This window comes from Callorhinus ursinus, unplaced genomic scaffold, assembly GCF_003265705.2.
Source record: "Callorhinus ursinus isolate GAN/ISIS: 27379988/994484 unplaced genomic scaffold, GSC_fseal_2.0 scaffold8, whole genome shotgun sequence".
Taxonomy (NCBI): domain Eukaryota; kingdom Metazoa; phylum Chordata; class Mammalia; order Carnivora; family Otariidae; genus Callorhinus; species Callorhinus ursinus.
Window position 1 is genome coordinate 52,031,611 of NW_027397070.1, and position 24,349 is coordinate 52,055,959.

At 36.0% G+C, this 24,349-nt stretch overlaps 1 protein-coding gene across 8 annotated transcripts in view; it reads right to left on the reverse strand.

Annotated features, from left to right (window-relative positions):
* Positions 1-24,349, reverse strand: part of CEP128 (centrosomal protein 128) — a 390,388-nt gene that overhangs the window by 352,045 nt on the left and 13,994 nt on the right. For 7 of the 8 annotated variants that reach the window (XM_025869531.2, XM_025869529.2, XM_025869530.2 and 4 more), the window contains 5 exons: positions 23,976-24,124; positions 18,620-18,780; positions 16,864-16,950; positions 4,393-4,519; positions 3,272-3,390 (listed from right to left, as the gene is read on the reverse strand). In XM_025869531.2, the coding sequence (XP_025725316.1) occupies positions 3,272-3,390; positions 4,393-4,519; positions 16,864-16,950; positions 18,620-18,766 (480 nt within the window). In that variant the 5' untranslated portion in view covers positions 18,767-18,780; positions 23,976-24,124. The remainder of the gene's footprint in view (positions 1-3,271; positions 3,391-4,392; positions 4,520-16,863; positions 16,951-18,619; positions 18,781-23,975; positions 24,125-24,349) is intronic. The other variant, XM_025869528.2, reaches the window with a different exon arrangement.

A 24,349-nucleotide genomic window follows, 5' to 3' on the forward strand; every position in this document is an offset into this window, starting at 1 on the left:
AGTAAGAACTTATTTTTTGCACTAATGCCCAAATTTTATAATGTTATTAAGACATAATAAAATACATGTCTATTCTGAAAGAAATATTTTTCCAAAGAAAAGCAATTTTTGAAAAGTTACATATAACTTTTTATATATAAACCATCACATCCTTTATAGTACAGTAATTCTGGGCCTTTTAGATAACCTAAAAAAAAAAAGTCAGCAAACTTTTTCTGTAAAGAGTACAACAGCAAATATTTCAGGTTTTCAGGCTATACAATCGCTGTCTAAATTACTCAATGCTACCATTTTAGCACAGAAGTAGCCATAAACAAATTAGGATGGCTGTGTTACACAATAACTCTATTCAACTAGACCATATGCCATAGTATGCCAATCCATGCTGCAGAGAAACTCTTACCCATGTGCACCAGGAACCATGTACAATAATGTTTGGGGCAACACTGTTCATAATGAAAACACCTAAAATCAAAAGTCCATTAAGAACAGAATGGAGGAGCGCCTGGGTGTCTCAGTCGTTAAGCATCTACCTTCAGTTCAGGTCATGATCCCAGGGTCCTGGGATTGAGCCCTGCATCGGGCTCCCTGCTTTGCAGGAAGCCTGCTTCTCCCTCTCCCACTCCCCCGCTTGTGTTCCCTCTCTCGCTGTGTCTGTCTCTGTCAGATAAATAAATACAATCTTTAAAAAAGAAAAAAGAACAGAATGGATAAGGTGCCTGGGTGGCTCAGTTGGTTAAGCAACTGCCTTCGGCTCAGGTCATGGTCCTGGGGTCCTGGGATCGAGTCCCATATCAGGCTTCCCTTGCTCTGCGGGGAGCCTGCTTCTCCCTCTCCCTCTGCCTGCCATTCCCCCTGCTTGTGCTCTCTGTCAAATAAATAAAATCTTTAAAAAAAAAAAAAAACAGAATGGATAAAAATAAATTGCGATATATTCTCCCTGTGGAGTATAATACAGCAGTAAAAATGAAATGCTCAAACCTACCTACACATTAGTAAGGCTGAATGTCAAAAATGTAACATCAATTGAAAAAAAGCAAAAGAAGACATACAGTATTATTCCACTTATATAAAGTTTAAACAAAGGGATACTAAACAAGATGTAAGTAGTGCAAACGTCTTGTTTTATTTTTAAAGCAAGAGAATGATTAATAAAAAAGTCAGGATAGTTGACAGCCCTTAGGGAAAGGAAGAGTGTAAAGGAGCCTTTAGGGGTATGATAATGCTCTTATTCTTGGCCTAGGGGATGGTTACGTGGATTTTTCTTTAAATTATTGTACTTTTAACTGTAAATATGTATGCCATATATGTACATATATACTGTAATTTACAACAAAAAATTAAGTTATAGAGATTTGCAGAAACAACAAATTCATTAATTTCAACAAACGCACATTGAGCAACTAATCAGTGCCGGCAATTATGGTAGGAAACAAGGGGCTCAGAATTTAACACGGGAGACAGACATGCAAACAAAATGACAAATGATGTGCAGGGCATTAAAAAGTACACGGTCGGGGCTCCTTGTACCTAAAGTTGTTAAACGTTTGCCTTCGGCTCAGGTCATGATCCCAGGGTCCTGGGATCGAGCCCCGCATCGGGCTCCCTGCTCGGCGGGAAGCCTGCTTCTCCCTTTCCCACTCCCCCTGCTTGTGTTCCCTCTCTCGCTGTGTCTCTCTCTGTCAAATAAATAAATAAAATCTTAAAAAAAAAAAAAAAAGAAAGTACACAGTCAATGTGGAGCTAAAGGTCATCTTAAGAGACTTAAAATCAGGAAGAACAGTTAAAAAGAAAGGAGTGGAGGTAATACAGTAAACGAAGAGCAGACCATTCACTTCGGTTTTGCCATGGTTTTCCAGTTTTGCAAACCAGAACCCTAGGACTCAACCTTGATACCTCCTTTTCAATCATTCCCACCCTCCCCAAATGGTCATCTGATCTTCAAGACCTTTCATTTTACCCACCAAACAGCTTTTAAGTCTACCCCCAAACCCGTTCTCTCCAACTCCATTTATCCTAATCCAAGTAACTAGCATCTCACACCCACAACATGGCAATATCCTCTTTATTGGTTTGCCCACACTGATTCCATTTTTCCACATTAAAGGTGGAGTGATCTTTTCAAAATAACTGTCACCCCCTTACAAGGCTGTACACAGTTTCAGCCCTTCATATGTCTTCAGCCGCATGGCCTTCTTTAGGTTGCTCACAGGTGTTAGCTTCCTTCTGCCAAAGTATTTGTTCTACCTAAAATGACCCACTGAACTTTCAGGTCTCAGCCCATCAGCCTTTCTTCAGGAAACCTTCCCTGACTGGGGCAAGTCCTTCTACCACACACTCCCATGGCCCTGTGCTTTCTGTTGTAGCTTGCAACTCAGCTCACAGTTAAGGGTGAATCTGTGTACTTATTTGATTAATAAGTAGCCACCCCCACACAGATTACAAGCTCCAGGAAAAGGCAAGTTTTACTTATTCCTGTTTCCAAGCACAAGCACTGTCCCAGAACACTAGCACTAAATAAACAGAATGAAAGAGTAAATGAATCATGTTAGGATATTGTTCTCTGCTCCAGGCTTCATTATATAATCCACTCTAGCAAGTTGCACCTACCAAAAAAATAAGTAACACAGTAAAGGAAAAGTTTCTACAAGGCATCTTCTTGTGCACTTGGTTCTGTTACTTCTATGTTAAGCTATAACAAGTAAAAGCTGCAGTTGAGTATCCTGACAAACTTTGAGCCCACAATCCTGAAACAACCAAAACATAGATGTCAAAGTCAGCAACAACCTCTAGTCCTTATCTGATTAATTTAGCTACCCAAGGCAACAAGAAACATTTTTTCAGCTCTTGTAGGGAAGTTTAAAGTAGAGAAAGAAATATATCTGTAGAACCAATACAACCAAAATCTTCAGTGAATACATGAAATACATGAAAAAAGTATAAAAGTTCTTGCTTCTATTAAGTAGCTCCATCAGTGATTCAACAATCGGAAAAACACTAGTGAAAAAAATCAATAGGTTAACCACACACAGAAGACTAACTTGTTTATATGAAACAAAGTAGCTGACTTAGCAGGGCTTACAGAAGAGTGAGCCACCCCAACAAGGAAACAAAACATGTCCAGCTTAACTCACCTTTAAATGTTCCACAAAACATCATCTTCCATTACAAAATTCAAAATAAATGATAATTATTTATTGAAAATAAAATAGTTTATTTGGTTTAAAAAAAAAAAATCAAATAGCGATTACAGAATAATACAAAAAAGTACCTGGCCCATGTCGTCAGGCTCCCGAACAAATCGGACACCAGTTCTGGACCTAATTCGCTTAGTACCCTGTTGATCCCCATAGTCCTTGAGGGGTGAGGTAGGTGGAAACCGGTAGCTCTCTTTAGAGATAAAAGAAAAAAAGAGAATAAAAACATGCAAGAGAAGAAACAATCTAAAATTTTGTTCAGAAAATATATATACACAGGCCCTAACCCAGACTATTTCCCAAGTATCTTGCTAGGGCCACAAAATCAGCTCTAATCTTAAAGCAGATAAAATGAGCAACAGAAATAACTTGGAGATAGAAAACATCAAAGGTTTTAATTTGCTAAATTTTCAAAGATGTAATATAGTATTTCCCTTATTTAAAAATAATAATTGGCAAATAAAAATAACTTTTATGTCTTTCTAAAATATAAACAATTTTTCAAACAAAGTAATCTAAAATCTGAACATTGTTTAAAAAAATCAATAAAAACTACATAAAAATAGCTAATTGTGTCCAATTTTTAATCCTTATTATGATCAACAGCAATATTAACAATGTGGGCTACTAATGTTCACTTCTATGTAAATCACCTCTCTTCACTGCAGACTTTTCTGTTCTTTTCTAAGTCTTTTCCATTCAAACGTGATCTAAGTGTTATAGGAAAGTATTAAGATTAACTACAGGCAAACCAAGTGTTACATCTTTAATCTAGCCATTGAAATCTAGCTTGGCACCAAAGATAAAATTCACCTGTTCTTAACAAGTGTCATAGAATATTTCTTAATCAGACTTTGAAAAACTATGAAGCTGGGACAAGACTTCTCATCTAGAAAGTACACCACACAGTAAATCCTATTTGTGTATTCGTTTTGATTAGAGACAGACAATTAAATCCAGTTTTGTCAAGTAACTCTATGTAGTCTATCGAGTCTGAGAACGAAAATAATAGAATAACAAAGTCCTACTGAACATATTTCAAAATAGTCACCACAAAATCACTGACAACTGCATCTTCTTAACCTTATTTGTATATTGTATATGGGTCCTATTTCTCCAAAGACTAAATGTATCCAATATGGACTTCAGAAATATTTGTAAAACAAAAAGTTTTCAAAACATCTGAAGAGTTTACCTGTCACAGTGCCACCATCAAGGTCACTTGGACTCAGACTTGTAACAGAAATACTTCTCCCTCCTGAGTTTCTCAATAAACGTTGATTCCGCAGTTGGCCTATTGACTGTTCCAAGCTTTCTTTTAACTAAATTACAGAATATAATGAAGGAAAAGTTATTCTCTCTAAATTCCAAATACAAACAGACAAGAGATTTTTAAAGCTATTTCTGAAATTATCTGAGTTCCAAAAGAGAATTTTTATCAGAAAAAATTTTGAAGTAAGGTGTGTTAAGAACTATAAACATAGTAAAGATAAATATTCTCAGAACCAATTCTAACATCTGGTTTTAAAAGGCATCTGTTGCTACCTATTCCGTCTATCTATTAGCAGAATGTGAAAAACCAGTCTACTACCTAAGGGCTTACAAAACCAGATTAAATGTCTAATTGATGTGCCACCCATGCTTAGAAACCTAACAAGGCCATATACCTGAAAGAAGAGAGAGAGTCTTCCTTCCTTCTAAACATTCCTTCAGAAGCCCCAGGTCTATAACAAATAGGAAACTAACCAGTTATCACAGTGACTGCTGCTATTAAAATAATGTGCATTGCCCAACTGCATATCAGAACATCTTTTTCATTCATTCAAAGACTTCAAATACCAGAAAACTATGTGGTCAGATGTCAGACTGTTAATAGATACTAGAGAATACAGTTGTCCAAACGCTCTCTTCAGATTATTAAGGAGTCAGCCAGCAGGGGATATAAGACAACTTTTAGACCTAAAGAGCGCATTAAATAAAAAGACACTAAATACAAAGAATAATGTTCAGAGCTGTACACAGCTACAGACCTGAAAAGAGGATTCAACTGAAACCCAAGGTAACAGAGAGTAAAGCTGAGGGAAATCCACATACCCTGAACTGCTGGGCAACTTCAGGTCAAGATCTCTTATCCAAGGATAAATAAAAAATAATAAAAATAATGCACAGATCCATAGAACAAATCACCCATAACTCTTTAAAGAGAATGTCAAAACAAATGATCGGGGCGCCTGGGTGGCTCAGTTGGTTAAGCGACTGCCTTCGGCTCAGGTCATGATCCTGGAGTCCCGGGATCGAGTCCCGCATCGGGCTCCCTGCTCAGCAGGGAGTCTGCTTCTCCCTCTGACCCTCTCCCCTCTCATGCTACCTCATTCTCTCTCTCAAATAGATAAATAAAAAATCTTAAAAAAAAAAATGATCGACAGGACAGGGTTTCCTAAATTCAGCCAAAATTAAAGAGTAGAACACCACTTATGGAGAGAACAATTTGGTTTCCTTGGGGAACCACGCAGAAAAAAAGTAACCTCAGTTGAAGAGAAAGCACAGATGAAACAGAGTATGAATGAGAAATGAGCAAATCCTTTCTCACTTTGGTTATTTGGATTTAGCTCTTCTGCAGAACCAAGGATAAAGCAGTCTGTATTAAAAGAAATAAAATTTCAGGAATGCACCTCTAATGTTGCTCTCATTTCTGGGGGGTGAGGGGCGGGGGGGAGGCTAATATTTCCACACTCTCTGTCCCCTGCTTCCCTAATTTGGGATATACAAGATACCATCCTGCCTGAGCATTCACTGGCTATAGGCCTCAGTCTATTAATCCAGAGAAATACAAAGAGAAGGCCCAGGAAAACAAGGTCTACCTTGAGAATCATTTATACGTAAGTAAAAGAAAATTAAATCTAACATGTAAGTAGACCAACGATTTTACACAGTGAACATGAAATAGTGTATCAGTAACCTATGATAAGCTCTGAATAAAATTAAACCATGTTAAGGAGCTCAAATCTAAACAGTAACATGAAAAAGGGACTAGAAATATAAAATGACTTTAGATCACACAAGTTAGTGACAGAACCAGCTCTATCAACTTTCTGTTTATCTTTATTATTCACATCTTTCAAGTGAGGCCTGATGACAGTGTCCTTTTAGAAACAAAGTAAGCGGTCATTTCTTGTTATTGCTTTTTTTGTGGATAGTCTGCCCTTTCTAGCTCTAATTATTAAGATTTTGTTTGACTCTGTCAGTGGTTTTACTGTGATATAACAATGTGAAGTTTTATATGTAGCTATCCCATTTTTGACCCATAGAGATCATGGAAATCTCTACCTTGATATCTTTCCTGTGTTATAAATTCTCAGCCATCATCTCTTCAAACATTGTTTCTGCCCTTTCTCTCCTCCCTCTCTTTCTGAAAATCTGGTTATATTCAAGTAATCTTGTTACCAAATCCTGTATGTCATTCATGCTCTTTTCTATATTATTCATCCCTTCATTTGTCCATTTTTCTTTTTTGGGTATCTTATGCTGGCCTAATTCATTAATTCTCTCTTCAATGTAATACCAACTACTATTTAATCCATACTTTAACAGGATTGGTTTATTTATTTGCTTATTTTAGTTATATTATTCCATTTCTGTAATTTTCATTTGGTTCTTTTTTGGAGTTTCCAATTCTTTGTCAAAATTCTCAATCTTGTCTTTTAATTTCTTGAACAGGTTAATCAGAATTTTTTAATATTTTTTTTAATTTTTTTATATTCTTATGTATGTTTCTATTGTCTGGCTTTTTCGCTTGACTTTCAGTCACCTCTTATATTTTCTTATGCCTGATTATCATGCAACAGACATTGTATATGAAAAATTGTGGAGATTATTTAAAGCTCTGGATGATGACATCTTCCTCCAGAAGGGATGTGGTTTTGCTTCTAGCAGGAAGTCAGGCTTGGGTCACTAGGAAACCTTCAAATAACCTTAATCTAGTTAGGAACCAAGATGATTCAAAGCTGGGCTTCTGCTCCTATCAGAACAGGTCTATTTTCAGTTCATCACTTCTCTCATTTTCAGCTCATCATTTTTCCTAGGCTATCATTCTTTGGTGTCTCCAGTGAAAGCCTGAAGATTCCTGAATTCCAGCTTTGGTCTCCCTGGCCTCTCCAGTCTATGGATAGCTTTGATCCTATCCTCTCTGCTTCTAAGCCATCTCTTTTGAAATCAGCTACTGCCTTACACGAAGAAGAGTCACAAATGCACAACTCATCCTTCTGGACTTCCATTTTTGACAGATCTTTACCAGATCTAGATTATAAAATCCCTCACTTGCTTGGTTGTTCTCTGATAGATTCATAATAGCTTTTACTTTTTTTTTTTTTTTTTGCCTTTCCAGTTGTTCTGAATAGGAGAGATTATCTAAAATAATCTTATCTACCAATGCCAGAAGCAGAACTTGCCATCATCCTTTTCATGTGGGCTTACTGCTAACTAATCCTAAACTGTAGCTAAATGCTGATGAATAAAATGAATTTACACACACACACAAACTCCCTACTAATAACAACAACAACAAAAAAACCCATCATGGAACCATATGGAAAATATTACAGAGTAAGAGAAATGATCCATTACCCCAAAATCTAGAAGTAATAACAAATGTTGGAAATTTAATCATTTCAGAAATAAAATAAAAAGTTAGACAAACTACTTGGCAACCTCATTTTAAAATTCTAAAAAGATCTATCATACACCACTGAATAGATGAACAGGCTGATATATAAAGATCAAAAACGATAATGTAAAAGGTAAATGAGACAAATATTTTTAATTACTCCTACAAGTATCATGGCAAAAACAGGTCCTCCTCCTAAGATACAAAACTGAAAATATAATTGAATTAAAATCTACACTTCATGGGGCACCTGGGTGGCTCAGTTGGTTAAGCATCTGCCTTGGGCTCAGGTCATGATCTTGGGTCCTGGGATCAAGCCCAGTGTCCAGGTCCCTGTTCAGGGGGTGTCTGCTTGTCCCTCTCCCTCTGACACTCCCCCCCCACCCCCGCCTGTGCTCTCTCTCTCACTCTATCTCAAATAAATTTAAAAAAACCTACATTTAAAGTAGCAATAACACAAGAGATACTGCATAAAATCTAATTGTGATATATGAAACTGATCTGATGACTCCTAAAACATAAAAACAAAGAGATAAAGAAATAATAAAATTATAAAAATTGTTTTAAACTCTTTAGGATTTTAACCCCTAACTAGGTGCCAAAGCAAAACTTGAAATTAAATGGGAAAAAAAAACACTAATAAAACTCAATTTAAGATTAACTTACTATGATGGATGATGTTATTTTGCTGAATGCTAAATCAATGCTCCACACAAGACTGTGGTACTGACTCCAATGGTACAGTTTCTAAGAGTTTAGCATGGCTACCTGTGCAGGTACCAAATGATGATTCCATTTTCCACCTATTTTCCCTATCTGAAAGACTGTAAAAACAGCATCATAGAATATGTTATGCCATATTTTTCACCTCAACTTGAGATGAATGTATTATTTACATATTAGGTCTATTCATTTACCTCCATTCATTTGATATTGGATTAAAATAACTGAAACATTACTACTATGTACTGGTACGAATGCAAATAAAACTTGGGCACTGAAACTGAATGGCAATTATAAAATAGTTTATCCAAATTGTCAAGACATGCTTTTAAACTTAGAAGTCAAGAAGTCTTCCTCTAGGCAGGGGCGCCTTGGTGGCTCAGATGGTTAAGTGTCTGCCTTCAGCTCAGATCATGATCCCAGGGTCCTGGGATCATCGGACTCCTGGCTCAGCGGGGAGACTGCTTCTCCCTCTCCCTCTGCCTCTGCCTCTCCCCCTGCTCGTGCTCCACCTCTGTGTTTCCAATGAATAAAAAAAATCTAAAAAAAAAAAAAAAAAAGAAAGAAAGAAAGAAAGAAGTCTCTCTCTAGGCAATGATGAAATAATTTCAACATTAATGGAAATATTACCTACAATGGATTCAAACACTTGCATAAATTTGTGAGTTAATGATCTTCAAAGGAGAAAAAAAAACACTGGTCACTACTAGAGCATGCTAGGAAACCCCAACTCATTATTTTGGAAACTAGCAGATAAATGAAATTGTGTAAAACTACACAAGCTTTTAGATTAACATTGAAATAAAAGTATCAGGGTGCCTGGGTGGCTCAGTCAGTTAAGTGTCTGCCTTCAGCTCAGGTCATGATCCCAGGGTCCTAAGATCGAGCCCCGCATTGGGCTCCCTGCTCAGCGGGAGCCTGCTTCTCCCTCTCCCTCTGCTGCTCCTCCTGCCTGTGCTCTCTCAATCTGTCAAATAAATAAAATCTTTAAAAATAAAGGAATGAATAAATAAAATAAAAATATAAAACTTTAAAATACTCAGAGAACTCTGAAAGTTCTGTGGTGGCTCTATGTGAAAGACTCTAATTAGAGACAAAACAGAAGTCAAATTTAATGAACTGAAAAAAGAGTATATAACTCAAAAGGACTGACCACAGTGCAAAGCAAGTCTATGAAAGGGAGTCATCTAGGCGTCAATGGGTAGTCCAAATAAGAGATGTGACCACTGAAAACATCATGATTCAGAAAGACCGGAGGGAAGCCGAGCAGTGATTTCCTCAGAGGTGCTACTTTTGCTTCTGCTTCTGTTCTTATCCACATAGTTCACACCATAGTAGCTAAAATTCTCAGTTTTGTTTTGGTTTTTTTTGTTTGTTTTGTTTTTGAGGGCACAATAAGACAGTATGTAAAATAATTAGAACAGTGCCTGGGGAAGATTAGTTTGCTCAGTATATAGTTTTTACTAGGATGACTGTAGGTAATGCATAGAAGAGCAAAAAATAAATGGAATGAAAAAATAAGATGTTTTAATCCAGAAATTAATCTGTCTTCTTTAGAAGATTTTTTCATTCCCTAAAAATGATTCACTAAATTCCTCTAGCTGTATATCTAGGGACTCTTGAATAGCAACAGTATCGAAATTCCCACTAACAGCAGCTTTTTTTTTTTTTAAAGATTTTATTTATTTATTTGACAGAGACACAGCAAGACAGGGAACACAGGCAGGGAGAGTGGGAGAGGGAGAAGCAGGCTTCCCAGCGAGCAGGGAGCCCGATGTGGGCCTCGATCCCAGGGTCCCAGGATCATGACCTGAGCCGAAGGCAGACACTTAACAACTGAGCCACCCAGGCAGCTATTTCTTTATAACTCCACAAAGAACTCCTTCATAATATGATTCACATTTCATTTCCAGCATTATCACTTTTCACTTTATTGTTTTACTATCAGCCGATCCCTTATTATTAATTTTTGTAAAAGAGCACACCATAGGTTTATCATTAGAAGGCAAGAAAGTAACACAACTATTATGTTTTATATCTGTGAGCAATCAGCAACAGACTTCAAAAGCAGTGATCTCTTATTTACATAGTAATATGCGAACTGAAGAGCTAGTAGCAAAGCATGTAGTTTTTGCAGTTACTCATAGTTAATAAACTTTGTTAACTGAAATTCAAATTGTGTTGTTTGGGAACTGGTGTTATTTAACCAAACAGCGGAACGAAACTCGCATATCAAAACCAAGCCACAAGGATTGCCTGTATTTACTTTCCAGAGTCCTCAAATAGCTGCTCTGTGCATTCAGGAGGGGTTTTATAGAATACCCAGTGAACAATATGCTAACTCTACCTACCTGGGCCTGGAACTCTGGTTTGTTTCTTTTAAGTTAAAAATATTGACTTTCCAAAATTCTTAATAGCAAACTTCTTGACCGGTCCCTAGGAAGGTAAGGTTTCCAAATAGTAAACAGTAGGAAACTAGGCACCAACTCCACAAACAGTATCAGAAATGCCTAAGCAATAAATCATTCAATAAAATTTGGCTTCAATAAGAGAAAATGAGATATGGAACCACATGTATAAACTTTCTTGGTAAATATAGAGCAACAGTAACTGCTTCACTAATAATCATTGTATCTCACAAATTCACATTCACAGCAAAACTAATTCCATCCTTGACTATGCTCATTGTGAGAAAAAGAAAAATCACACAAAAAATAGTCACTAGAAAATTCTTAAAAGATATTTACTATTATTCCACAGAGACCATAATAGAAATAAACTAGGACTAGTCATTATTCACATATACATATAATAGCTACCAAATAATTAGCTTCCATACAAATGAAAAATACAACTTAAAAAAAAAAAAGCCAGCAATAACCTTGGTAAAAATTATAAGTGCTGCATTTTATAGTAGGCTTGGGGGTGCCTGGGTGGCTCAGTCGGTTAAATGACCGACTCTTGATTTCAGCTCAGGTCATGATCTCAGGGTCCTGGGATCAAGCCCCATCTTGAGCATCAGAGCAGAATCTGCTTGAGGATTCGCTCTCCCTCTGACCCTCCCCCTGCTTGTGTGCATGTGTGCATGCATGCATATTCTCTTTCTCTCTCTCTCTCTCTCTCTCAAATAAATACATCTTAAAGTAGGCTTGAATTTTGGAAACCATGTAAAGATCCCATTTAGGTTCTTCAGATACTTTTCTTACTCTAAATTGTCTCTTATTTACATACCAAGAAAAAACGTATCCTAACATAACAGATTCTACAGAAATGCATGCAAATTTGCATAGTTAAGCAGAAACTGGAAAACATTCTGCCTAAAGACTGAGTTTTGTTTTCACCTAACACTAAAGAGTCAGTATTTAGCAAACATTCACAATATATATATAGCACCAGTGCCCATAGAAAGTTTGTGTTATAAGTTTAGATGTATCTACAATAATGACATGTAAAAAGAAATTGAAGTACTTTGATTTACAAATGATAGAGGTCAGCTTGAGAAATTCCAGGGCAAAAGTGCAGGCAGAAAAGAGGTCATTTTAAAAATTCTGTCCAGGATAATGATGTCATCCATAGGTACTTTGATTAAGTGCTTTTATGCCTGGCTTTCCTTCACTGCCTATTTCTCTACAGAATGCCAAAGTTTATCTGACAACAGACTTCAAAACACACTGGTTGTAGAGCAGTTAATTTTATCAGCTCTATTTTGGTTCCTTACAGTCTATTTGTCTTCTACTATTAAAAACAAGAAGAAAGAGGAAGAGGAGGAGTTTTAAAAACTTAAACAAGAGTGCAAATTTATGGTTTGCATGTTTTTCTGCTCCCACCATCTGTTGCTGAAATGTATTTTTAAAATGGTTGCTACTATTTTATTTTTTATTTATCAAAAGATCATTAGCTCCAGGTGCTTTGCCTAACCTCTCTCCATATGCTGATTTATGGAAATACAAGCCCATAATATATTCCTGAAATTGAGAAATTCCCTTTCAAATGATACATCATTTTTATTTATTTAACTATTTTGTTTTTAAATGAAATCATATATTCAAAGCCCATATATCATGCACATTCTAATAATTTTGAAAGTATTTTTTAAAAATATTTGTATGTAATATTATAAGTATCAATAAATGAGCCCTCATGGAATGTGTTAATAGACATTTTACTCATGAATAGAAGACAGACAAAAAGCAGTATTTTGTATGTTTTAACTTAGCATATACTTTGAAGTCAAAATAATCAGACATACATATCCCTGTGAGTCTTGCAACACATTATGTTGTTTATTGTCACAATGATACACAAATGAAACTGGGTTTAGGCCCAATGAATTCAAAGAAAGGAAAGTAACCTGTTCTGAGTGCCTAGAATATACCAAGTACTACAATAAGAACATAGCCAATGCTTGAAGGTAGGGATTATTGGATGAATTAAAGAAACAACAAAAACATGAATGTTTAGCAAGCATCTAAATAGTGTGACCATATTAATAACTGTTAGTTATAATGAGGGATATAGGACTATGTTCATTTTTCAGATGATGAAATTCAAGTTCAGAAAAGTTTAATACCTTGTCCAAAGTCACTAAAAATGGTTTCAGGATTAAATCAGGATTAAATTTCAAATCTAACTCCAGAGTCTACATTTTTCCATTAGCCTCAAAGCAAAATTCCATAAAAATTATTCTCCTGTCCAGCAATTTCATGAAGGACTTGGTAATATAAATTTAAATATAAGACTTTTAGAACCAAATTCCTAAGATCCAAAATATATTTACAAAAAGAAGGTTGTAGCAGAATTTAACTGCTTGATTATAATTTTTTACCCATAGACTCTTACTACTTAACATTAAACTGAATAATTCTCACCTTCAGGACAATTAGTAAAACTCAGCCAGAAAAAAAGGGGCAGATAACCTTTAGCTTTGGGATATTACAAGTGGTTTGTGCCTGGCCCTAAACCATTACCATTATCCTTCTGGGATGTCACTATATTTGAGAACTGAAATCCACTGAATACAAGAAAAAACCTGAACTTTATTATTTAACATTCAAATTCTTTCAAAGTCCATATGCCAGATGGTAACATCCTATTACTTCCAAAGGGAAATTTTAATCAGAGTACTTAATTAGAAGACAAATTACCTATTAATGCAAGTCTCTAAGTTCCAATTTGATATTACTATAGTCTCATCAATCTTTACCTTAAAAATGAACTTAATCAGTCTGCTGATTTGAAGCAAGACAACTGTATTTTTCTCATATAACCAATAGTAACTAGTGTAGCCTCAGCTGCAATCCAAATTTCTACTGCAGAAGGTATTAACTTTTTATGTTGAATATTCTTTTTTTTTTAACAGTCTTCCTTGAGGGCATTCCATTTTTATAATATTAACACAAAAACAGACCCTATTCTCTCATGAATAGGAACACATAGTTCTAGAAATATTTTAAACACTAAGCTTATCAATTGTACTACTTAATACAGGAGTACAATATGTTCCAAATCATCATAGTAAGCTTTCAAATAAAACCTTCCCCACAGGTCCTCTTTTGCCCAAATGTTCTCAGACCTCCAAAGAAATCTACAGCATGAGAAATAATGTAAGATGACACATCCATAAAGTCATGAAGTTCATTGCACCCAAAGACCCTAAGACATACTATCCAACTAAATATGGCTCATTGGCTGGAGCAGCTTCAAAAAAGCTCATGAAAAATCAATGGCTGTTATTTAGGAGGAAGGGAAAAATTGATGCTGATGCAGGCAACTTGCAGAACTTTCCACATTGCCTAAGTGGCAGCTAGAACCGCCAACTTTGACAATCTGTCAATGTCAATCCTAGCTCAGTGCCATATTTCCTCCCAATTCTGTTTCTGGATTTGTTCCTTCTAACTCTCATTCTGGACACTGTATCAGCTATAACATTAATGACTTGTGTGACAGTGGGCTTCTGTTTTTCTATCAGTTAACATAATCTCCAAAATCTAGGTTATCAACATAAAGTACATAAGCCTTCAAACTTTGAATCCAAGATCCCAATTTTCAGAAATATGAACTCACAGCATCACACAAATGTGAGCAACCATGACTCAGCGAAGTAAATGAATCCTGATGCTAAGCTTCGGGATAATACCCTATCCACACCTCTGTCACTAACCAGCCCTGACACCATGGGCAAGTTAGCAACCATTCTTTGCCCCAATTTTTTTATCATGTAAATGAGGATAATAATAGTATCTACCTAATAGGATTGTTGAGAACTAAATTAGGTAATATAAAAAAGTGCCTGGGATGTACTAGTAAGCATATGGAGACATTCCCGAACAGCCTATGAAAAGGGAGGTGTGCTACTTCTGAGACCCCATGGACTGCATCACCGATGTTTTAACACTGCTCAACTCCTCAAAGAGAGGCCTTCACATATAATAAGAAGTAAATTTAGGATTGGCAGTTATAAAGATTTAAAGGAACAAGGTGAAATTGTTATAGTTCAAGGAAAAGTCATCAAAAAAGTAACCCAACATGACTCTTGACCCTTAGGCCTTACAAACCAACAGGAGTAATTCTCACAGTTCTCTTGTTGGGGGAGATCATCCCAGGAGGAAAACGCTACATTAAATATTTGTATTTCCCCTCACCCACTGCAAATGAGGTTCACAAAGTTAAATCCCAATAAAACAGATACTAAATATGCATATATATGCACACACACCTCACTTATCCATTTCCTGAGGTTTAGCAACAGAATCATTTACAAAATCTAAGTTAATAATAAAAATTCTTGTCTTCCCTAGAGCAAAAGAATTTGCTCATTTTCTAGGAAATCTCTTCTATTTTAAAAAAATAAATGCTAATTCCAACAAAGCAATGTATATTTAGAATGGAGAAATTTTTTAACAATTGAACACTGGTTAAATACTGGATTAACCCGTTTCAGGATGTTTAGGAGAAAAAAACAACAAAACAAAGCAGCAGGTTGTATAGCAAGAAGACTGGTATGAGTTACAGCACAGCCACCAAACGAAAAAGAAAAAAAAAAAAAATCACTCTCCAGAGTCTCCCTAAACAGGACACACATTGATTTAAAAAAATAAATAAATAAATAAAAACAAAAACCCTCATTTTCGGTTATGATAATTCCATAGCAGTTTAATGCTAAGAAAGCAATTTTCATTAAAGAGCCCATCAGAATCACGTGTGAGAAATATTCTTTCTGATTTACACATATTCCCACAGATTATGGCAGATATTCCCACAGGTAATTTACAGGTGGCAGGGTAAAAATCATTGCTCTAATGAGTAAGTATAATATAAGGCAATGAATGACATACTCTTCTAGTACGCTGCAGGGAAAAATCATTGAGAACCAACTGTTTTAATAGAACAAGAATTTGGGGAAATAAACGAAGAGACTGTAGACCAAAGAATAACCTAAAGCAAAAGGAAAGACTCTTGCTTCCTATGTCTTATTTTTAATGAATAGCTTTGCTTTCTACATACTTATAACTCAGATGGAAATGAAATACCTGTTGAGTTTATTTACTTCCCATATATAAAACCACACCCCAGAGTTCATCATTATTCAACTGTAGGCCTACCACAGAGGCTTATTGCCACAGAATACATTTTGTGTTTTAAATGTTTATCTATACAGAAGTTTACCTAATACCATTTCCCAATTCCTCCAACCAAAGGAAATCTGCTACCAAAATTAAGCATTTAATATTCAGCATGAGAAAGTAGGTTTGTGCCTGCTACTAGCTAATACTGCTTAAGTTTTCACTGATAAATTAAAAAGCAAAAAATTAATTCTCATTATTAATAAAGTATTTATATGTATACATGCATAGAAAATGCTCAGAAAGATATACAAGAAACCGTCAAATTGTTACCTCTTTGGAGTGGAACTAGGAAGGACTAAGAGAGGTTTTATAATTTATTTAAACAATGAACATGTATTACTTTAAAATAAACCATCCATAAAATTCTTAACTCCCATGAGGGGTAACAGTGGCCCAAATTTAGTAAGTCTCAGTTTAACTAATGTCCTGAATTCTTCCTCCTCTGACTTTAAACTTTCAAATTCAATAGAATCTAATCTATATAAGCTAGCTGACAATCCCTTTGACAAGCTAACGTACTAAAAAATAGTAAAGCAATCTAAAAGCTAAAGCTGTTCACAATGGTTCTATCCTTTATTTCACCTCCCTACTTCTCAACGACTGATTTGCAAAAAGGTAGGTAAGAAAAAATGCAAACATATGTAAACTTTCTCACATGTTCTATAGCACCCGCCTGTCCATTACTATATTCTCGATACCGTCCAAGCATCTGGTCTACTTGTCGCAGGTTCCGACTGGTGTCCTTAAAAAAGAAAATGGATTTTATTAATTGTTCCAGTGTTTTTCTCAGCCTTAGTAGTATGTCATATAGCTAAGACAACCATTTGTAAAAAGTACAATTAATATCATACTTAAGTTGGATATTAATATACTTTATAAATCAAATATTAAAACCACTGAGAGAGAAACCCAAATCCATCCACAATTTACTGAAGCACACAATTTAAATCCTTATCCAAGGTTCCATAATCAGTTGGCAACAAAAAAACTCTTCATTATTAATTCGTGCAACTCAACTAATTCACACCTTTTTTATAGAAAAGGAATCCTGAGAGAACAAACCTAGTAGACTATGTATAAGAGAAGCAAATCTTTAGGATCAATGTTATTTCAAATATAACTTCACCTCACAACTTGATTAGGAAAAAAGAAAAAAAAAAAAGAGCCTTTAAACCTTTTGCTATAAACAACAAATTTAGTTCTAATCACAAGAAAAAGTGTTTCTACCCAAATGTACCAGATTTTACCTGAAAGATTAATGAAGGCATTTCTTTCAAAAATATATACTTACTAATGTGTCTCACTGGTGGGAAAGTACAAGGATTTGTACAATAAAAACCCAATGGTATGTTAGTTTACATAAACTTAGAAAGAAAGACTTCATGAGTTTTAAGTCAAATTATGGCCTCTCCAACAGCAATTAGCCTCTTCTTATCTAAGCATACTAATCCAAAGCAATTTGCTTATCCAGGCAAAGCAAAAATAAGAGATTAACAGGTAGGAAAAAAACTCTTTTCTTTTGCCCAGCTTGGTTGTGTTACCCTTCCCCCACATCTTTTCCCAAGTCCTTTCTATGGAAAGGATATAAACTGCCTCCATTCAAAATTCCAAAAGCAGTCAAAAGTTAGCCTCTGAATAAAAATGACATCTCAGTATTGTTCATCCATGAATAATCTGCCTAGCCAAAATATGAGCAACTTCTCTAAAGGCACGTGTCCACAAGAAACTAATCTGTGGTAATTCCTACTCGTTTCACTCCCACACATTTTATTTGGACATCCTGCCTTATCCCAAAACACTTCCACAACCTATCATAAATTTCAAATATCTTTACTGACTGTGTTAGGCAGAATAATGGCTGCCAAAGATGTCCTAATCCTTAACTTGTGTATATGTAACCTTACATGCCAAAGGGATTTTGTAGATAAGATATATATCTCAAGTTAAGGACCTTGAGACAGGGTGATTATCGTGGATTCCTGGGTGAACCCAAGGTAATCACAAGTGTCCTTAAAAGTAGAAGAGGGAAGAAGAAGAAGAGTAGTCAGAGGGATGTGACGTGAGAAGGACTCAACCCACCCTTGCTGGCTCTGAAGATGAAGGAAGAGGGCCTCAAGAAATGTGGGCAGTCTCTGAAAGATGGGAAAGGCAAAGGAACAGACATTCCCCTAGGATTTCCAGAAAGGAATGCAGCCCTACTGAACCCTGATTTTGGTCCAATAAGACCAGTGTCAGGTTTTGATGTACAGAACTATAAAAAATAACTTTGCTATTTTAATTATAATTACTTAATTATATAGTTAGTTTTGTGGTAATTTGTTACAGCAGTAAAAAAACTAATATGCTGACCAAAACTATTTCTCAGCCTAAATTATTTAAAATCTATTAAATGCAACCATAGTTTAACTAACCTGTAAAGTACTTGTTATAGTGTTAACCTTCTTGGTGACACCTACTGTAGGACGACTTAGAGATTCCCTGTATGTTGACCTGGCAGTCCATCGACTCAGTCGATCACGAGAGCGCAAGTGGTCTGAATCGCTGGAGGATTCTGCCATTGATGTACACAATCCTTAAAATGAAGCCAAGTCAAGGTCAATCAAATAGTAAAGAGCATGGAAATATGAGATTAACCATCTGCATTTTAATCTTTTTAAGTATTACATTAGTCCTTTGGCATATAATTTCTAAACATGTAGGTTGAAAACACAAGTCAATTCCCCATGTAATTTTCTTTCCTTTGTTTTTTTCTGCTATAAGAGAGCAATTCCTCAGATATGATTTTAGTCATGGTTACAAATAATAATAATCCCTTAATTTTGTGCAATGCTCCGAAATTTTAAAAGCACTTTCACGTATAGTATCTCACCTAATCTTACTAACAACACTGCAAGGTAGAAGGGACAGGTAGATTGGCAACTCTACAATTGAAAAAAAAGTTATTCTTTAAGCTAGGACCTGCAGGTCTCAATATTGGTCTGAAGTCCATTCTGCCAAGCTATAAGAATATGTGTGTCTTTAAACAAAAATACAACACTCACAGAATGGACCTAAAAAAAGAGAACCCCATTCAGTGTATAGTGAACACTCTCGTGCACCTTATTTTTTTTTAAGATTTTATTTTTTTATATATTTTATTTATTTATTTATTTGAGACAGAGAATGAGATAGAGCATGAGATGGGGGAGGGTCAGAGGGAGAAGCAGACTCCCTGCTGAGCAGGGAGCCCGACGCGGGACTCGATCCCGGGACTCCGGGATCATGACCTGAGTTGAAGGCAGTCGCTTAACCAACTGAGCCACCCAGGCACCCAAGATTTTAAGTACATCCAATGTGGGACTTGAACTCACAACCCTGAGATCAAGAGTCCCATGCTCTACAAACTGAGCCAGCCAGGCGCCCCCCATGCACCCTAATTTAAAATACAAAATTAAACAAATGCTATAACAGAGGTACAAATTCCATAGTAACAAATATGTGAGAAGATGGCATCTTGAACATCTCCACCAAAACAGAAAGCCAAAAATCCTGAGTATAGTTTCATCAGTAGAAAATTCTCTAAATATGCTTTCTCCCCATCCTTACCTCAATATTTGACTTAATGCAAAAAAGAAAGTTATTTCATGCAGGACAACCTCAAAAGTTTCAGAGAATCTTTTATGGAATTTGAAGGAAAAAAATATATTTGGAACAGAAAGTCATCAGAGAACACTCACTGATCAAAAGTGGAAGTTTACGGAGTATTCCAATTTCATTTTTTGCTTAATGGAGGCTTAACAATCTTTAACACTGTTATAATCTTCCTAAAATCTATATGGCCATTTTTTCTGGCTTATTATATACCATGTGATGAAAAATTTCATTAATGATCTAGAATATTCTGGACTTTTTGGATCTTTATTCTCAATACATCTGGGAAGTACATGACCATACATCTAAAACAAAAATAAAGGGAATCTGCTAAATATAAATAGATCCTAGAGCAATTCATGAAAGCAGTTATGTTTTTAAAATGTTAGATAAAATAAAACTAAATAAAAAGATAAACAAGCAAGGATCTTTGCTGTAAATTTAGGGTTTTTTTTTTTTTTAAGTGAAATACAGTCTTTCTTTGTAACATCAGAGAAAGAATCTAAAGAATATCCAACTTCTGACAGCAGAGAAAGGGCCAGAGATTACACTGTCAGACTCCTGTCTATCCCTGTGCAGGTCTCTCAACACCCTGCTGCACCTATTTCCTCTGCTTTGTGCCTCCCATCTCCTGCCCACAAGTCCAAAGGTATATAGAGCCCATAGTGTAGTTTCCTCCCACATCAGGAAACATGAACCAGAATTATTTAGCTCTGCTTTTCTTGGATCACAACTGTTTAAGTCCAAAAGAATGTATTTGAGGAGAAATATTAAATATAAAGTTCACCTTTTAAACTTAGGAAATCACTTCCTATGTATGTATCTCATAAATTGACACATTACCTAAAATTGTTTACTCTAAGTTAAAGTACTTTCCAGCATTCTCCATTAGTGAAAGCAGGAAGAATCATTTTCTTGTTGATTAACCATCTGCAGTGTAGGGATAGCTCTATTCTCAACTTTTTGAGAAACCTCCATACTGTTTTCTAGAGTGGTTGCACCAGCTTGCATTCCCACCAACAGTTTAAGAGGGTTCCCCTTTCTCCGCAATCTTGCCACCATCTGTCATTTCCTGACTTGTTAATTTTAGCCATTCTGACTGGTGTGAGGTGGTATTTCATTGTGGTTTTGATTTGTCTTTCCCTGATGCTGACTGAGTAGTCTCAGCAGTGTAGGGATAGAAGGAACATACCTCAATATCATAAAAGCCATATACGAAAAACTCACAGTGAATATCATCCTCAACAGGGAAAAACTGAAAGCTTTTCCCTTACGGTCAGGAACACAACAGGGAAGTCCACTCTCACCACTTTTATTCAACATAGAACTGCAACGCATACCCATAGCAATCAAACAACAACACCAAAAAAAGGCATTCAGATTGGCAAAAAAAGAAGTTAAACTCTCACTCTTCACAGGTGACATGATACTCCATGTAGAAAACCCGAAAGACTCCACCCCAAAACTGCTAGAACTGATACAGGAATTCAGCAAAATCACAGGATATAAAATCAATGCACAGAAGTCAGTTGCATTTCTATACCCTAATAATGAGGCAAAAGAAAGATATCAAGGAATCGATCCCATTTATAATTGCACCAAAAACCACAAGATACCTAGGAATAAACCTAACCAAAGTAGTAAAGGATCTGTACTCTTAAAAACTACAGAACAGGAGTGCCTGGGTGGCTCAGTCGGTTAAGTGTCTGCCTTCAGCTCAGGTCATGATCCCAGGGTCCTGGGATCGAGTCCCGCATCAGGCTCCTTGCTAAGTAGGGAGCCTGCTTCTACCTCTGCCTACTGCTCCCCATGTTGTGCTCTCTGACAAATAAATAAAATCTTAAAAAAAAAATCTATAGAACACTTATGAAAGAAATTGAGGAAGACACAAAGAAATGGAAAAATATTCCAGGCTCATGGATTGGAAGAACAAATATTGTTAAAAGGTCCTTGCTAACAAAAGCAATCTACATATTTAATGCAATTCCTATCAAAATACCATCAGCATTTTTCATAGAGCAGGAACAAACAATCCTAAAATTTGTATGGAACCAGAAAAGACCCCAAATAGACAAAGTAATATTGAAAAAGAAAACCAAAGCTGGTGGCATCACAATTCCGGACTTCAAGCTATATTATAAAGCTGCAATCAACAAGACAGTATGGTATTGGCAACAAAAACAGACACATAGATCAATAGAACAGAATACAGAGCCCAGAAATGGACCCTCAACTCTATGGTCAACTAATCTTTGACCATAGTAGGAAAGAATGTCCAATGAAAAAAAAGGACAGTCTCTTCAACAAATGGTGTTGGGAAAATTGGACAGCCACATGCAGAAGAATGAAACTAGACCACTTTCTCACACCATACACAAAAATAAACTTAAAATGGATGAAAGACCTAAATGTGAGATAGGAATCCATCAAAATCCTAAAGGAGAACACAGGCAGCAACCTCTTTGACCTTGGCCACAGCAACTTCTTGCTAGACATGTCTCCAAAGGCAAAAATGAACTATTGGGACTTCATCAAGATAAAAACATTTTGCACAGCAAAGGAAACAGTTAACAAAACCAAAAGACAACCAATAGAATGGGAGAAGATATTTGCAAATGTCTTACCAAACTCAACACCAAAAGAAAAATAATCCAATCAAGAAATGGGCAGAAGACATGAACAGGCATGTCTCCAAAGACAACATACAAATGGCCAACAGACACATGAAAAACTACTCAGTCAGCATCAGGGAAAGACAAATCAAAACCACAATGATATACCACCTCACACCAGTCAGAATGGCTAAAATTAACAAGTCAGGAAATGACAGATGTTGGCAAGATTGTGGAGGAAAGGGGAACCCTCTTACACTGTTGGTGGGAATGCAAGCTGGTGCAACCACTCTAGAAAACAGTATGGAGGTTCCTCAAAAAGTTGAAAATAGAACTACCCTACGACCCAGCAACTGCACTATCAGGTATTTATCCAAAGGATACAAAGGTAGTGATTCAAAGGGGCACATGCACCCCAAGGTTTATAGCAGCAATGTCCACAATAGCCAAAATATGGAAAGAGCCCAGATGTCTATCAACAGATGAATAGATAAAGATGTGGTGTGTGTGTTCGTGTGTATACATATATATATTTGTATATGTATACACACACACACAGGAATATTACTCAGACATCAAAAAGACTGAAATCTTGCCATTTGCAATGACATGAATGGAACTAGAGGGTATTATGCTAAGCAAAGTAAGTCAGAGAAAGGCAAATACTATATGATTTCGCTCATATGTGGAACTTAAACAAAACAGATGAACATAGAGGAAGGGAACGAAAAATAAGATGAAAATTGAGAGGGAGGCAAACCATAAGGGACACTGAACTTAAGGAAACAAACAGGGCTGCTGGAGGGGAGGTGGGTGGGGGTAAGGGATAATTGCGTGATGGGCATTAAGGAGGGCACATGATGTAATGAACACTGGGTGTTATATGCAAATGATGAATCACTAAATGCTACCTTTGAAACTAATTTAAAAAAAAAAGAAGAAGAGGAAGAAGCCACCATAAGTGATTCTTAACGATAGAGAACAAACTAAGGGTTGATGGAAGGAAATGGATGGGGGACGGGCTAGACGGATGATGGGTATTAAAGAGGACACTTGTGATGAGCAGTGGGGGTTGTATGTAACTGATGAATCACTGAACTCTACTCCAGAAACCAATACTGCACTGTATGTTACCTAATAAAATTAATATATATAGTTATTATTTCCAATTCTGACATGTATCCTTCTAATATTTTTAATAAAATATTTAGAACATTTTAAATAAAGTCTTAGTACCTTTCCACCCCACCCTCCACTCAGCAGTATTCCTGCCTCGCATCAGGGACAACCACTAGCATGATTTTGTGTTTAACTCTCCAGGCCATATTTTTATACTTTTACTGCAGGTGTATGTACCTCACAATCAAGTTCTTAAGAAACACACATTATAATCAGTTGGTAAATATTAACAAGTGAAAACATGAGGTATCTGAATTTAACTTTAAAACAGAAAATCTTAGCAGCATTGAAGAAATGAACTATGTGTAATTGTCACACAATACAAAAAGAAAGACCTCTCACTTACCCCTACTAGAGATTACATATTTTTAATAAGAGAAAAATCACACTTTCCAGCATGAATTTCACTGGTACACACACACAAAGTCTTCGGCTATTAATTTCAATTACTTTGAGCAATAAAAGATGTTCAAACTCCTGCATCTGATGGGACTCCTGTAAAGATATCAAGATGTAAGATGAAATTGATCTGAGAATTCTGCATGGCTTTTTTTTTTTTAATACAAAATATGAAACATTCAGCAACCATCTAAGCAGTTTAATTACACATAAGTGTCATAAATGTTGAAGACACATTAAAAAAATCCATAATAAAAACAGAAATTAGATTTTCATTGTTGATAAAAACTGAGCACTTTCTCCAACTATTACTGACAATTC